Source organism: Vulpes lagopus, chromosome 16, assembly GCF_018345385.1.
Source record: "Vulpes lagopus strain Blue_001 chromosome 16, ASM1834538v1, whole genome shotgun sequence".
NCBI lineage: Eukaryota > Metazoa > Chordata > Mammalia > Carnivora > Canidae > Vulpes > Vulpes lagopus.
The window spans coordinates 32,151,980-32,169,870 of record NC_054839.1 but is presented as its reverse complement, the minus strand read 5'-3'; the positions used below and the strand labels follow the sequence as shown (position 1 = coordinate 32,169,870).

Below are 17,891 nucleotides of genomic sequence, written 5' to 3'. Positions count from 1 at the left end.
GTAGGACTTGAGATTTTTTTTTTTTTTTTATTTGCAGTAAGTTCTAAGGTACTCTGGATGCTGCTGGTCTGGAGACCACAGTTTGAGAACTTCTATTGTAGGGACTAAACCAAAGGGAACTACTCCAAAGAGAAGGTATGTGAAATAGTTATCTTAAGAATATTTTTACTGGGCAGCCCCGGTGGCGCAGCGGTTTGGCGCTGCCTGCAGCCCGGGGTGTGGTCCTGGAGACCCAGGATTGAGTCCCACGTCGGGCTCCCTGCATGGAGCCTGCTTCTCTCTCTGTCTGTGTTTCTGCCTCTCTCTGTGTCTATGAATAAATAAATAAAATCTTAAAAAAAAGAATATTTTTACTTAAGTTTATATACTTAACAAAGCCCGTATTATATGAATAATATTTTTAACAAAAAAAGATTAGTCTTCAGAGTTCCTTTGGAGGTGATGATACAAGTACACAAGTTACATTGACATTAGTAATGCATGCTAGTGGATGAATAATGGTAGGGCTTCATACTCATATAGCTCAATAGTTCATACCTATCTGAGCTATTGGGTCTCTAGAGTGATGGTGTTTTCAGGTAATGGCACTGTCCTGTGGGACTTTACTGGAAATTGACATTTAAGAATTAAATATGTGGTGTATTCTCAACATTTTAGGCTGAAGGAATGGCATATTTGGCTCTTTAGTGAGAATTAACAGGTCCTGTTGTGTTAGAGTTTTTTTTTTTAATATCTTATTCATTTATTCATATGAGAGAGAGAGAGAGAGAGAGGCAGGCAGAGCCACAGGCAGAGGGAGAAGCAGGCTCCTTGCCCAGGAGCCTGATGTGGGACTCGATCCCCGGACTCCAGGATCGTGCCCTGGGCCAAAAGGCAGGCGCTAAACCACTGAGCCACCCGGGGATCCCCTGTGTTAGAGTTTCTTGACTGAAGTCAGAGTATAAGATGGAATTCAACAGGAAATGGCTGAAAGATGGAAATGGGGCATGTAACTAAAATTAAGTTCAAGATTAAAGCCCAGGCAGCCCTCTAGTTTAATGGGGATGAGAGGGAGTAAATGAATAGTCAAAATGTCCCCTTAAAATGATTCTTAGTACTTGGATAGATTTCTAGAGAGAAGCTGAAGTGTTTGTTTTGGTGTATGTTTTGAATACTGAATCAGAGCTAAACAGCATTCTATCTCTGAATTCATGGCATTCACAGTCTAGTAGAAGACACTGAGGGGGGTGGGTGGTCATCTGTGGTACATCACAGTATAATGGAATGCAGTCTGCTTTGGGTAGATATGGGCTCACATGGGAGAGGCCTCTGGAGAATACAGGAAGTCTTCAGAGGCAGGTGAAATGTGAGCTTAATCTGAGAGAATGAGTAGCTCAAAAGAAGGGGAATATAATCAGGAGACTTCTGGAAAGAGAAAACTTTTTCTTGTCTCCCATGTAGAGCTGGGAGAAATCAGGAATGTTGAGAGAATTCTAAGGATGTTTTGTGGGAAGAATGTTGGGTTTGTGCTGGGGCAAGTCAAGAAATGAAGTAAGAATAAGTGGCCAGAGCATAAATGCAAATGCCACATTGGGATTTTACTCAAGAGAAATAAGCCATAAAAAATAAAATAAGAATGTTAAGGAAGGGACACCTAGAGAACATTCCATTTTAGGAAAGTTCTTGAAGTTCCATAAAGGAGGAGAGGAAGGTGTAGGGAAAGGGTGAAGACAGAAAAAGGCCTGAGAAGGAAGAAATGAATATGAGCAATATTAAGGAGCTAAAATTGCTAGGATTTGGTTGGTAGGGAAGTGAGTTTGAAGGGGAGGAAGTTGTTTGGGTTAATTAGGGTTTAGCTTTCTGGCTCTGAAACATAGCCCTTCACAGGCTTGGAAAATATGGAAAAATAAACAGAATTGGGGATTAGATGATACTTGCACTGGAAAAGAACTTTTTTTAAAAAATATTTTGTTTATTTATTCATGAGAGACACACAGAGGCAGAGACACACACAGAGGGATAAGCAGACTCCATGAAGGGAGCCTTATGTGGGACTCAATCCTGGGTCTCCAGGATCACGCCCTGGGCTGAAGGCAGTGCTAAACCCTGAACCACCTGGGCTGGCCTGGAAAAGAACTTTTTAAATTTTACATTCTGAGCTAATGCTAGTGGGGATGTAAAGGACAGTTGGACTAAATATGGTGAAGGTGGAGAAGGGGAAGAAGAAAGAGCTCATTAGGTGCTTTAGTCTTAGAAATTTCAAAAAGATATTTGCAAAAAAAGTGGGAAAATTGAAGTTGATTGCAGTAAATGCCAACTAGTCTGAAGGATATTGGATTGAATGTATATTGACCTTGAAAGTTAATTGAAAGGCAGGGTTATATTAATCTGAGTTTGAAAGCCAATTATGTTATTCCTTTGAAGCATGTCCATTCTTTCTCAGTGGTTTTTATAGGATGATTGGTGATACTTTGATAATATTATGAACTTTCAAGTGTTATGTGGAAGGCTAAATAGAAAATGGAAAATCTGTCACAGGTGGTATATGTAAATGGAAAAGTTTTAAATAATGCATGATGTTGGCTTTCTAATAAAAGACAGGTAGCTTTATACAAATCACAAGAAAGATAAACCATAAAATATTAAATTAAAAACAATTTTTTGGACAAATTTCTTAGACTTCATTTATTCTACTTATGAAGTAGATTGGTGTTGGTTTTACTAGTCTTGAGAGGTTTGGAAGATATATTCACGAAGGAAGAGTAATTCTCCATTATCTCATTCCTTTTTCTTATGTCACCTGTACTTCTTACATGTTTGTAATTTTACTGTAGGACAGATGTCTTTGTGGATTTCCATATGAATTTAGTGACAGTTCAGTTTTGAATAGTTTTGTTGACACAAATTATATGCAGATAGTATTATTGATAGTGGTTACTGTGGATGGTTAAAAGGGAGAATAAGGAGTAGGTGCCATTAAATTTTTTTTTTTTTTTTAGCTAGATGATAACTTCTATTGCTTTGATTTGGCTTTCAGGCGAGATGGATTTGGGTTTGAATTATAGCTATATAGGAAAACTTATAGAAAGCCATTTAATCTCATTAAGATTTGGTCTCCTATCTGGAAAATAGGAGACCAAATAGAGCTATATTGAAGGAAGAACTCATATGAAATGCATATAACAATGCTGATGTAGGACTTGTATTAGTTTCCTGTGGCCACTGCTCAGTGACTTAAGCAACATAAATATATTCTCTTATGGTTCTGGAGGTCAAATGTCTAAAATGAGTCTTCAAGGGCTGAAATCAAGGTGTCAGCAGGTCTGGTTCCTTCTTGAGGCTCTACAGGGAGAATCTGTTGTTTGCCTTCTAGAGGCAGCAGGTATTCCTTGGCTGTTGGCTGCATTATTCTTTTCTCTGTCTCCATGGTCACATCTCCTTCTCCAATAGCAGTTAAGCCTTTCTCTTCTGCTCTCTTATCAGGACACTTGTGATTACTTTTAGGGCCCAACTTGATAATCCTGGATAATGCCTTGTCTCAAAATCATCAACTTAATCACCTGCAAAATCCTTTTTGTCATGTAAGGTGACATTTGCAGATTCCTGGGATTACAGTGTGAACATTTTGGGGGAAGGGGATGTTTGTTATTCTGTCTAGGATAGTACTCAAATTATCAATATTGTGAACAAAAAATAAAGAATTGGAGATGGAATATTCGTGTTTGAACTAGGAAAATTTACAATAGTACACTATGAAATATCAGTATATAATATATTTTATATACAGATGTATTTTAAGGAATGTACCTAACCATTCTGGATTGCATGAAAAATGGGACCTTGTATATTGTTATGTAATGGCTTAAATAAGGTTTAATTGGAGGGCCATCTAAACTGGTCAGATGTTAATATGGACATATTTTAATATGACCATGATAGAGAAAATAAGATGATGATTTTTTACTACTTTAAATTTGAAGGATAAGCAAGCTTGAATGCATTTTTCTGGGATAATGAGAACCCTGGGCTCCTAGCTTATTTATACTGAGCTGCAATTCTTTGAGCATTCAGTATATATTTCCTGAGTGTCAGCTATCATGCAGGCCCTGAGTTAGATTTTGCCCTTGGATATACCAGGATGTTTTTCATTAACTTCTCAGGTGTGTAGTCATTGCATGGCTGTTTGCTTTGCTTACACTTTTGATATCTTTTTCTAGATTGCAGTCATTAAATGACCCTTTCCACTAATTTTCAGCCCATAGGAACATTGAGTGTGCTTTATTTAAGAGGAGTTAAATTCTTAGATCCTCTAAAACAGTGGTTGTCACTCAACCATGGGCGATTTTGCCCCCCAGGGGACATTGGATAATGTCTGGAGACATTTTTGATTGTCATGGCAAGTATGAGTGGAGTGCTGCTGGTATCCAGTGGATAAGGCTAGGAATGCTGTTTAATACCCTACAATGCACAGTATAATTCTCCCACAATGAGGAACTATCCAGTTCAAAATGTTAATGCTGCCAAGGTTGAGAAACCCTTCCTGCTCTAAACTTATATTGCCTCCATGAACCTTTGGATTAGATAAAATTGTGAAAAATTAAGGTTTTTTTCTATCTTGGAATTGCCCCTACAAACATTAGATAAAGAGAAGTGTATTCAGAACAGGCAAAATTTAGGACTAAAATGATAAAATTAGGCTAGGGATTTTTTTTTTTTGAGGTTGGAAGGGGTCCTAATTTTTCCCATAGTGGAAATTAAAATTTTGAAACAAGTATAAGAGGCAAGAGAGAATAATTTACTTCTAAGCAATATGGAGACTTGTGACTGTGTAGGATAAACAAATAGTTTAGTGTGTATTACTTTGACTATGGAATTGTACTGTCCGCACACATAGCACATTTTGCATAAATTACAGCTGAGGAATCAGCAGGATGATAGCTTACTGATAACAGTTTATATACTCTTATGCTTTGCCGCAAAGAATGTTCATGTGTATCAGAAAGGAAAGAAGTTTTTACATGCTAGGCACTTTAAATATATCTCAATTGGGGCGCCTGGGTGACTTAGGCAATTTAAGTCCCAACTCTTGATTTTGGCTCAGGTCATGATCTTAGGACCTTGAGATTGAGTCCACTGAGTCAGGCTCCATGCTCACTGGCGTGTCTGCCTCTCTTACTCCCTCCCCTCTCCCCTCACTTATGTGCACGCTCTCTCTCTCAAGTAAATAAATATGTATGTGTGTGTATGTATATATATATATATCTTAATTTTCATGAACCTAAAGGTAGATACAGCTTTATTTTAATATAAGAACATGTGCCTTCAGGAAACCAAAAGATTTTCCCATTTCATCTTATTTGTGTTTAACTTATAATCTTACTTATTTATAGTTGATAAGTACATGTCTTACAGAAACTGGCTTAGCAGGGGTGAAGTACAGGAAATCTCTACCTTGCAGTTGTTCTTTCACTCTGAGAATTATCATGATGTATTTCATTTACTTATAAGTCTTCTAGAAAGTGCTTTGGTTAGTTCTGGTTAGTTTTTCCTATGTGGAATCTCATAATGAGCTAAACTTTTGCCAGTAAGATAGTAATGGGGAAATTCTGACATTGTCTCTGGGAGACAGATTTACACAGGATATTGTAATTGCCATAGATAGGTTTTGAGTCAACACTTTGAGCGAATATTGAGAGACCTATTTCAGGATAACATAGAGGCAATTGCTTTTTCAGAATTAAAAAAGGTAAATTATTTAAAAAATATATGATGATGGGAAGTGTGTACTAATACCTAACACGGTCTTAGTCTATGGATTATAGTCAATGGAAAGTATGGATCACTTCAAGTCTTAATAGTTTTATGACTCTGGGAAAGTTTTAAGCTTTTGGAGTCCCAGTAATCATTTGATGGTTGTGGGGATTAAAGGAGATAATGTATAATAGTCAATGTCATGATTAATATGAAGTGCTTAATAAAGATAATTATTTTAATATACATTATATAATGAAGCATAAAGTAAGCTTAAAACAAAGCACAATTGCAAAATACTTTATAATAACAGTGTCCCTGGGGCGCCTGGGTGGCTCAGTAGTTGAGTGTTTGCCTTTGGCTCAGAGTGTGATCCCAGGGTCCTGGGATTGAGTCCCGGATTGGACTCCCCACAGGGAGCCTGCTTCTCCCCCTGCCTATGTCTCTGCCTTTCTGTCTCTCATGAATAAATTTTAAGATCTTAAAAACAGTTGGGCCAAAAAACATGGAAAAAAATTTTGAAATTTAAGTAAAATGGATCTCTTGTTGCAGGACTTCTTAGAACTTTAATTTGTTGTTGTGTATATTTGAGAAGAAAAGGTAGAACACCTGGGAAAAATTTTCTACCTTAAATCCTATTAAAGTTTTGCTATCTTCTCATGTTTCATGATACACAGTTTGAGAGACACTGACTCTGAAAGTACCTCACCTAGCACATTCCAGTATCATGGTACTAAAAGATTTATGCTTATAGTTGATTTTCATATTGCCATTGAGCATGGGTTTGAGCATTTAGAAGGATACCTGAGATAGGTAGTTCAGTATTCTCCTAAATTGTATTTTTAAGACAAGAATGCTTTTTTAAAAGATTTTATTTATTTATTCATGAGATACAGAGAAAGAAAGAGAGAGACAGACAGACAGACAGATACAAGCAGAGGGAGAAGCAGACTTCATGCAGGGAGCCCGACATGGGACTCAATCCCGGGACTCCAGGATCACACCCTGGGCTGAAGGCAGGCACCAAACCACTGAGCCACCCAGGGATCCCCACAAGAATGGTTTTGACAAGATTTTTGTTGACAATTCATTATTTTCCCTCCTTTGAGGAGAAGCAACTAGCAATTTAGTCATTGTGTATATGCATGTAGGATATTACACAGTTTAAAAATGATCCAATAGTAGTTCCTCAGCTCTTCTCTCAACAGCATTTTTTGACCCTTTTGGCTTCTCTTCCTTCTTCCCTTACCCCTGGCATGCCACTCTTCCTGTCACAGGAGATGGTCCTCTGTCAACTTTGCTGGTTTCTCCTCTACTTATTAACCCTTACGTGTTGGTTTTTCCAGAGCTCAGTCCCTAGACTTCTCTACCCTTATTTTCTAGGTGATACTATTTTAGCCTTGTGACCTTACATTTCATCTCTATGCAGACAGTTTTGCAAATTATATATCCAACCTAGATTCCTAGCTTGAACATCTTGTGTGTCTAATTACCAATTAATCCCCATTTCTACTTTGTAAAGTGTCTCAAACTTAACATGTCTGAAACCAAAACCCACTATTTTCATTCCTGCTGCTACCTGGCATTGTTACCTATAGAAGGAAATATGGGTAAGTCCCTAATTGACATCTTCTTTAGCCTCTCCCCAATATATTTGATATAGTTGAATGTGTAATTCCATTTAGTACACTGCCTACATAGTGGGTACTCCATCCTGCATTGAAAATTGACCACTTCTGGTTTGCCGTCTAATGGAGAATATATGTGTGTAAGTCTCCAGTGTAAAATCAGTTGTATGTGACAGCAAACACTGCATAAAGTAGAAGAGAATTACAAAGAATATGTGGTTCTGAGGGTTAGAAAGAAAACCGACCTTTCAGCTTCAGTGTCATTTTTTTAGGCAGCGTTAGTGTCTTCAGATGCATGCAGTTTTCTTCCTTTCTTTTGGAGTGAAACTTAGCTATTCTTAGTAGGTGTGGGAGGGTGTAAAATTTAATAAATTATTTTTAACAAGCACTACTCACTTGATTGTCATGTTTGGAAAAAGCATTTTATGTTGCCAGGGCAAAAACTGTTGAGTTTCCAGGAGTTTTTTCTCACATAGGTAAGTTCAGAAATCATTGAGTTTATCTATTTGTGCTCACTAATTACCTCCAGATTTCATGCTATTTTCCCAACTGACATTTTTACAGTTTCCACATTCAGGTAGAACTGCATTCTGCAAGTTTCATGGGAGATGAAAATCTATGAGTCACATGTGTCTAGCATTACTGGAAGATTGTCCAATGGAATGCAGTTTCATTTTTAGGGATGGAGGTGGGAGGAAAGGAAGAATTTCAGTTTTTTTTAAATGCAGCTTAGAAGGAAAGATAAGTGCAGTATTCTAAGAATTCATCTTGATCTTGTTGTTCACAGGTCTCTTCCTCCTGCTTGATGTAGTCATTAGGAAAGGTGGTGGTATTTGCTCTCTATTAAATAATGCAGTGGATGAGCTTCCATTAATAGAAAAATAGAATATTTTTCTTTTTTTTTTGGAATAAAAACAAGCCATTTCCTCAGTAGTATTAGGAGTTATTAGCTTGTTTATGTTTTTGAAAATTTCACTCAGGACCCTTTAGTTTATGTGGAGGCAGCCATCTCATTTCATATGTAAGAATGATGCCACTGGTGTCATGAGAAGGACAGCTTTTCTGCATTGTCTCCGCTGTCTCCCACTGCCACACATGTGACTCCCCCTTTCCTCGTACATGTCTGACAGATTGAAAGCAGATGCTGTCCACACACTTCTGCTTGTGATTGCTTATGAAATCATGACTCAGAGCCTCATTTCTTGAAATATTTTTAAAGTTGTGAACAGGTGGCCAGACTTCATAAGCAACAACTGGAGGGCAGAGATTACTTAGTGGCTTGGAGAGGGACCAAGTATCTTGTGAGTCCAGTTTCTGTAACATCAGCCCGGTTTCCGAAGAGGCAACATCCAGGTCAGCTGGTGCCATTCAGGGCAGGGCCAAACTAATTCTAGAAGGGCTGAGTCCCTAGCAGGCATCCCCGTCTTACTCATTCTGGTAAGTCGCCTCTGGGAAGGCTGCCTGGGGACAGAATCTCCCAGTGAGTTGCAGTTGTTCTGAGGAACAAAGGTAGAAGCTTTATTCTGGGCAGGAAAGGAGGACTATAGGGCTGTAGGATTAGAGGCCAAAAGAAGGACGAATATGTATGGCAGGGAAGAGATAGGTACGGTAGGAAGCTATACTTGAGCCCTTTATAGAATTTCAGATTCCGGGATCCCTGGGTGGCGCAGCGGTTTGGCGCCTGCCTTTGGCCCAGGGCGCGATCCTGGAGACCCAGGATCGAATCCCACGTCAGGCTCCCGGTGCATGGAGCCTGCTTCTCCCTCTGCCTGTATCTCTGCCTCTCTCTCTCTCTCTCTCTGTGTGACTATCATAAATAAATAAAAATTAAAAAAAAAAAAAAGAATTTCAGATTCCTTGTTAGCCAGAGAAGCGAGGGAGTGGCAGGTGGAACCACACATCTTATCTTTCTTATTAGGATGTGGGAAGTGTTCCCTCATGGTACCTGAGGCAAAAATAATGCCACCGTGTAAGCCATTCCAAGATGAATTTTTTTTTTAAAGATTTTATTTATTTATTCGTGATAGAGACACAGGCAGAGGGAGAAGCAGACTCCATGCCCGGAGCCTGATGCGGGACTCGATCCCAGGACTCCAGGATCACGCCCTGGGCCAAAGGCAGGCGCTGAACCGCTGAGCCACCCAGGGATCCCCCAGGATGAATTTTAAATCACGTTTCCTTGATGGTTCAGTAGGATAACTGTATTTCACCTTTACCAACTGGTGAAGGCTTGGAGAGGATGGGGGCTAGGATTTGAGGAGGAAAGATGTTTTTGGAGCATGAAGTGTTCAGTTCTTTGGGGATTCTGATATTGTGACAGAGCATGATGAGATTGGACCTTTCACTGTTGCAAATGAGTAAGTTGGTACCTTCAGGAAAAAGCTATCGAGATACGGGACAGGAACATAAAAAGAGAAGTGGGTAGGTGTTTACAACTATGAAATTTTATCTGATTTGGTGGAAAAATCACCTCTGTCTCTTGGTCCTTCATCTGCTGGATTGGCTTGTGCGTGTCTTTAAAATTTTTTTTTTAATTTTATTTATTTATGATAGGCACACAGTGAGAGAGAGAGAAGCAGAGACATAGGCAGAGGGAGAAGCAGGCTCCATGCACCGGGAGCCCGACATGGGATTCGATCCCGGGTCTCCAGGATCGCGCCCCGGGCCAAAGGCAGGCGCCAAACCGCTGCGCCATCCAGGGATCCCTGTGCGTGGCTTTAAGTAACTCTTACATAAACACATTGAGTGCAGACCCGTAGCTGACTCCAGAGGTACAGCATGAGTCAGACATACTCCAGTTCTCCTCAGCCTACTGGAAGAGGTGATGGGAAAGGCTGCAGTGGGCACATGGATGTGCGCCCAGGGTTAGCTCTTTGGATAAACTGAGGGTATTTGGAAATGCTTTTGATGAAGCCCTAGAACACAACTGACTGCCCCCAAGCTATAATAAAACTATAAAATCATCTTTTGTTCTCCAACTATGCTATCAGATATTAGGGAGATAGATTTTGGCTATGTAGGCACTTTTTGTTTTCTTATTTTTCTGTGATTTTGAGCTTTTGGAAAATTTGAGGTTTAGCCAAAGCAGTTTCTGTTAGGAAAAGGAAGGATGAAGAAGGTTGGCTTGGTACCAGTATGGATATTTGGCCAGTGATAGTAATACCACATCAGTTTGCCTTACCCTCTGTTTGACCTTATTATAGAAATAATTTCTTGTTCAGTTTTCCACGGCAAGAGGGCAAAGAAAGCATAACAGGAGAGTGTCTTGGATTATGCTTCACAGAAATGCTTCTCCCACACTGTTTGGTTGAGATGGACAATTGAAGGATAGTTTTGAAATGTCTTCTTTACATGATCTGCTTTGATAAAACACTTCTTAAATTTCTCACTTAAGCCCAGCAAGACTGATATGTTTTTCCTAGGTGAGACTATGAGAGTTCAACACATGACCAATTTTTCATGGCCAGTAAAAGTAGAGCCACAGTTCATACACAGAGATGGGAATCCAGAGCCTGTCTCCTTAGCCAAGCTGGCTCTTCATGGCATGGGGATCTCTGGAAGAGAGCTAGAATATCTACATGGATTTTATTTCCCTTTGCTTAAAGATGGTCCTCTTGATTGATGATTTGTACTAGTATTTTAAAATAGCTTCAGTAAAGAAAGGAGGAAACAGACCTAGAGCTTCCTGGTTCAAAGTATACGTAGAAGCTATTAGGATAAGGTAATTACAGGTGGATGAGTTCACTGATGGGCTCATTTGAAAGTATGTGCCTCTTTTCTTCCTGACCTCTGGCAGAAAGTTCAGAGGTCTGTGATGGGTATATGTTTTCTGGCCCTTTGTCAGGTAGTGAAGAAATTACCGGGGCTATTTCATTAACAGTGGAAGATTATATCTATGTTATACTTGTGATTTTCTGAATGTTAAATGCAATATTAAAAAATTAATATATGAGACACAGAGAAAGCTGGCAACATATTCCATGTAGTCATTTTTAAAAACTATTAATGTTTCATCTCTATACCTTTTTATGGTAAATTTTGGTTTCAAGGAAGGTTTAGATTTGGATTTTATCTTTCAGAGCTCTGCTGGGAAGCTTTTCATTGCAGAGATTAGCATTTCCTCTTTGTACTTAGCACTCTGAAGTTGGTTTTTGTTTTTGAATCTCTGCCCCCTTTTTGGCCTTAACAATGCACAGTCGTAAAGAATTCCCTTTTCCTGCAATTTTAAAGATAGTATTTTAAGAAAGAAGCCCCATCATGGGTATCAGTACAATTTGAATCAGTTGGATATGCTTTAAGCAAGATAATGCAATTTAACTGTTCTTTGACATCGTGAATATTTATTAGAAATCTCCAGAGATTTTAGGCTTTCTTTTGCTAACTTACATTTCTGTAAGCAAAATAAATATGTTCAGTCAATATTTGAGAGCATCTGTGTACCATGCATTATGCTAGGTGTTGTTAATAAAATATTATGTGGTTGCCAGGTGTTAGACGTGTCTTTAGACAGGTGAGATATGGCAGTAAACAAAACCCCCAAAATCCTTTTGGATTCTGGTGGAGGAGAGGGATAATGAATGCATGCAATAGATGGTTATAAGTACAAAAAAACAAAGCAGAGATGAGGAGTGTCAGATAAGCTGGTTGTAATTTTATTTTTTTAATTTTTTTTAAAGATTTTATTTATTCATAGAGATGCAGAGAGAGAGAGAGAGAGAGAGAGAGAGAGGCAGAGACACAGGCAGAGGGAGAAAAAGGCTCCATGCAGAGAGCCTGATGTGGGACTCCATCCAGGGTCTCCAAATCATGCCCTGGGCTGCAGGCGGCGCTAAATCGCTGCGCCACTGGGGCTGCCCTGGTTGTAATTTTAAATATTTGGGTCAGCATGACTTCACTAGGAAGCATTTGTGTGCAGCTTGGTGAATAAGTGGGCTCTACCCTCACATAGCTTATAGTCTAGTGATAACTGCTTCTTGATGAGCACTTACCATGAAGCTAGGGATTCTGCTAAGTACCTGTGTATATTTCCTCCTAATCTACTGAACTCTGGGGAGCATTATCCCCAGTTTCATCAGAAGGAAATGGAAGTTTTCGATAGTCAAATTGCTTAGGTGAACATAGTAGGATCCAGAACTGACCTGAAGCCTATGCTTTTAAACATGGCATTGCACCAGTATTAAGTCTTGAAATGTTTATGGAGAAGTTAGCCAATTTTGTAGATTGTGCTGGCTTATTTTTGGTTCTTTTGTGTTGGGCAGTAACTTCGTTGACTCATGGGAAGTCACCCTTACCATGAGATTCCCCCCCTCAAGCCTGTTCTATTTAAAAGGTTTTGGGGTTGTGCCCATTGGCCACAGAAGGCAAAGAAGCCATGTGGTCACTGACTTCCATCCAGTGGGATGTGTTTGTTTGTTGTGTGTCAGAGAGTGGCCTTTATTGACTCCAGCAAATCATTGACTACTTGAATTCCTGGCATTACATTTCAGTGATAGGATACTAATTTGGCTGGCCTATGTATCATTGTGTGCAAGAGCACATTATAAATGCTCTTACTTAGAAGGGAATATAAAGTGCGTGAAAGATTAGAGTGCCAAGGTTACTGCATATTGTGTTTATTACAGAATAGACCATACTTTGTATTTATAGTGATTGCTTCCTCAGAATAAAAAGTAAATGGCAAAGGAGTGTGTTGGAAGAGAAGTCTTTATGGAGGGATGTGGAAAGGAGGTCAGGGATTCAAGAGTGCTCTGTTGTTCTTTTTGCCCTCAGTGTGCTTATGATATTCTACTAAAAGCATCCCACTTTCAATGCAATGGCAATTTTCAGCATGGTCTGTCCTTTGTGTTGAGTATTAATACTTCTCTTGTGCTTTGAATAATTTAATTTCTGAGGTGTGTATGTTGGTTATTCTTCTAAAAGAAGCTGTCTATTTTATAACCCTATGTGCTATTATTTTATTTTACTATATATATGTGTGTATATATATATGTATGTATTTTTTTTTTATTGGAGTATGGTCAGGTTTAAGTGATCCTCTTCCATTAATTACTTCCAAAGTTAAATGTTGATTTTTACAAGATGATTTTTTTTTACGTAGGAGGTAAGCTATGAAGAGATAAACACTTAGGTTGTATAGTTGATTCTTTTAATTTACTTTTTTGAAATATAATATGCATATATAGAATATACATTATAAGTGTATAATTCAGAGACTTCAGAGACAGAACACACTTGGGTAGCCATCTTCCAGATCAAAAGAGAGGAAAATATCTGTGACCCCTCCTTTTGCTATTGTTATGAAGGGAAGGGCCCCACAAGGGTAACTACTCTCTTTAACATAATATCTTTGTTTTGTACTTCCTATGAATGAAAATTACAATCTGTACTGTTTGTGTCTGGGTTTGCTTTTGCTTCTTATTGCTAGACTGAATCACATGGTTCTGTGCAGTTGTAGATTGTTCATTTTTATGGCCATATAATATTTCATTGATAATTTATGGGTTCTATTGCTAAAGATGCATGTGCAGCTTCCAGTTGTTTCTATTATGAAAGATGCTTTTGTAAACTTTCTCATATATGACTTTTGGTGAGTATATGTAAACATTTCTGTTGGGTATATACCTGGGATTGGAATTCCTGGGTCCTAGAATACATATACTCAGCTTTTATAACATTACCAAATAAATTAAAAGTTAAAGTAGTTATACCAGCTTACATTCCATAGTAGTATGAGAACTTGTGAATTTTACTTTTGTCCTCTTTTGGAGAAGGTAGAGTGCATGTTGTTCTATGGTGCATTTCACTTCATGATTGTTTTATGGAAAAGAATGGCTGGAGCTGTCTCACTGATTCTTTGAAAGCTAAGTTCAATGTTTGTGAGCTCATTCTTTCCTCTTTTTCCTTTCTGTATATGGGTCTTATATGTTAGATAAGTATTTTACATATCTCCTGTGTACGTATGACATATATGTTTATACATTTTATCTTGAAAATATACCACTTACAGACTTTTAGGCTAGAAGTCACCTAGTTTTGTCTTCTCCAGACTTTGAATTAGTAATGATCCTGCTCAGCGTGTCTAATGACAGGAAGCACATTAGTTTTAGGGGGTCCCCTTTGTCAAGTAACAACAAATCTACTTTTCAACCTAGATACTTCTTCAACATTGTGGTGACATCTGCTTCCTTTTAATTTCTCCCATAAATATCATGCCCTTTTACAGATGTAGAAGAAAACTTAGGATTCTTGTGACAGAGTGAAATTTCTTCAGGGAGAGAGATTCATGGCCGTTTCTTAAACTGTAATTCTCAGCATCTGCAGGACCATGATCTCTGAGCATTTTACTCTGAGAAACTTAGGTGAAAAACCCATGGACAATGGAAAAGAAAACTCAGTGCAAAACTGTTCCCCTTGCCTCTCCCCTGCTCTTTAAGGTTTTGTTTTTTTCCCATTTTTGTGCCATGAGGCACACTGACATTCCTCCCCACCCCCACCTTTTGAATGGGTTTAAATATTGTTTAAAATAAAAATACAAAAAATGCAAATAGTGTGTTTATAAAAATCAGACTGTAATGAAAAATATGAGAAAAGGACAACCTTACTTTTTATAGAAAATGGACCCATTCTATTTCATGAAATCAATGAATATGGAAAATTCTGATGGCTAATATGCCATCCAAGGTTTTTGAATGTCCAGGTGGTATTAATATTCATGGAATTTTAGAACAAAAATGAGTTTTTTCTACTTAATAATTTAAGGCTCGTAGATATTACTTAATAGGCATTTTCTTTTTTCTTTACAGGCAAGAAGAGACTGATAGGAGAGTGAAAAATGTAAGCTATATTTAAGGGAACATTATTAATGGTTTTTTTACTTACATGTTCTGTAATAAGGCAGCAGGATCTAAAAATATGTGATATATACTGTGAATCCTTTTTCTAATGGATGTGTTGCCAATAGCCAACCAGTCAGGAACTCAAAGTTTTAAATAAGCTTAAAACTGTATGTCCTCTGACGGGGTGAAAGAGGGGAGATGAAACCTGGGGAGTGGGTCCTTACACGTGAGTAAGCTGGGAAAGGCAAATAAAACACACTTCAGGATCTTCAGAGGAGTTTGTCAAGCCATCAGGTCAGACTTTAAGGGAAAATGCCGAATGTTTAAGAACTCTGTACTTCTATGTCTAACATTCTGCATATTAGAAGAATTTCTAAAAGTATGACAGCTTTATTTAAAAAAAATACGAGAGCTCCTTACTTTTTAAAAAAGATTTTATTTATTTATGAGAGACACAGAGAGAGAGGCAGAGACATAAGCAGAGGAAGTAGGCTCCCCACAGGGACCTCAGTGTGGTACTCGATCCCAGGATACTGGGATCAGAACCTGCGCCAAAGGCAGACGCTCAACCACTAAGCCACCCAGGGTGTCCCACAAGAGCTCCTGATTAGGGAAGCTGAGAACCACTGATTTTATTTTATTTATTTTATTTTATTTTATTTTATTTTATTTTATTTTATTTTATTTATTTATTTATTTATATTTTTATTTTATTTTTTTATAAATTTTTTTTATTTATGATAGTCACACACACAGAGAGAGAGAGAGGCAGAGACACAGGCAGAGGGAGAAGCAGGCTCCATGCACCGGGAGCCCGACGTGGGGTTCGATCCCGGGTCTCCAGGATCGCGCCCTGGGCCAAAGGCAGGCACCAAACCGCTGTGCCACCCAGGGATCCCAGAACCACTGATTTTAAGGGTTCAATCTGTTTGTTGGAAAAATTACTTTAAAAGTATAATTTGCTGTCTTCATAAATGTTTTCTTTTGTGTGTACTAGTAGAGTATGCAAATACCTGTTGGAATCTGAGCTTTGGGTCTGAGAATATGCTCAGAGACAGAAATCTAAGAATAATTAACACTTTTAATGACTCTTCTTCACATAATTGAGAAGAAAATCTACTTTTCAACCTAGATACGCTGTCTTCTGTCTAGAGTGCTCATCTGCATTAGGACTTGCAGTTAGTTACTGAGTAGACTGATCTTGTTGTTTTGTGGAATTTTTTTCAAGGTTTTGATAACACTGTACTGGTTGGGAAGAAAAGCACAAAGTAACCCGTACTATAATGGACCCTATCTTAATTTGAAAGCATTTGAGAATCTTTTAGGACAAGCTCTGACTAAGGTAAGGAAACCACATCTGGATGAGATGACTACTGCTCCTAGTACTACTACTTTTTCCTTCTCTTCCACACCTCCCTGTATTCCTTTCCTTCCACTTCTCCTCTTCTTTCTTCCTGCCTTCTGACAAATATGGCAGCTCCTGTTATATGTGCTCCACTCTAGATTTTATAGGGTAGAAAGGGATTTTATTTATTTGCTTGTCTTATATGCCACCACCAAGGAGTGAGTCTAGGTATTTATTTCTTAATTTTAGAAAATTCAATGACCTGCTCATTTGCTTCCTTTTGTAAGGCACTTGATATAACTTAGCTCTTTCTGTATTAGGAACTCAACTTGTTGTAGAGAGCTGCTTCAGGATATATTACCATGTGTGAAAATTATTCAGTTTCTCTATCTTAATATCTTGTTATGGGTCATTATATCTCTAATGCCTCTATACTCCCAATTTCCTCATAGTTCTGCCATATTGCTTCTGTTTTCTAGAGAGCAGTGAATGCTGTTACATGTAATGTGGTAAGGGGTTTAAATTAGAATCTTTCATCTTAAACACATTTCTAGTCCTTTATATCTTGGAATCAGTATTATAGCTTTTGAATGCTTAAGGATTGTTTGAGGGGAGTCAACTGCCAGGGCTGACCATAGCTCTATCAGATTTTCATTTCAAAGGTCCAAATAGGAAAATTAACTCCCCCAGGGGAATATTTACCTAGGGGAATTTGCATTGCTCAGAAGAAAATAAGTAGCTAAAATAATACACCATCATCTAATTAATAGTAGTTGCTCTGTGGATTTTTATGGCCATTAAATGATACTGTCCCAAGAAGGTATTTAACATTAATCTCTGGCACATGGTAAGGATGTGATAAAAGTTAGTTACCATGATTGGAAGATAGAAATTTTAGGTCAGGATGAAAATGAGCACCTTGCCTTACATCTACTCTGATCTTCAAATACTTTTGCCTGAGCCCAGCCACATACATTGTAAAAGAGGAGATTGCAGAGCTTTGATGGTTAAGATATTCCTTCTTGATTTTTTATTATTTTTGAATCATAGAGAGTTGAGGGAATTTCCCTCAAACTGCTTGAAATGGTTAATACAGGTTATAGAGTTATTCTGCACAAGCCTTATAAATGTTGGGAGAACATTCACAGAAGGCACATCCTCCTAGAGTACTACTGTCTGACCAAGACAGATGAACAGATAGGTCACCACAGTGGGAGAGGATAAGATAGCGATGGATGAATGTCCAGGTGGCTTGAGATATGAGCAGAACCTTGCTTTACAGTTATGTCAGCTAGGAAAACTTATGGTTAAAAATAATATGGGACTTTGGCTCCTGTATTAGTGCTCTCTTAC

The 17,891-nt window shown here is 38.3% G+C and overlaps 1 protein-coding gene across 18 annotated transcripts in view; it reads left to right on the top strand.

Moving 5' to 3' along the window:
- The window catches only part of LMO7 (LIM domain 7), a 197,436-nt gene that overhangs the window by 122,581 nt on the left and 56,964 nt on the right, over positions 1-17,891 (top strand). For 17 of the 18 annotated variants that reach the window (XM_041730923.1, XM_041730922.1, XM_041730938.1 and 14 more), the window contains 2 exons: positions 15,161-15,191; positions 16,422-16,535. In XM_041730923.1, coding sequence (XP_041586857.1) covers positions 15,161-15,191; positions 16,422-16,535 — 145 coding nt within the window. Of the gene's footprint in view, positions 1-59; positions 136-15,160; positions 15,192-16,421; positions 16,536-17,891 lie in introns of those variants that run through there. The other variant, XM_041730934.1, reaches the window with a different exon arrangement.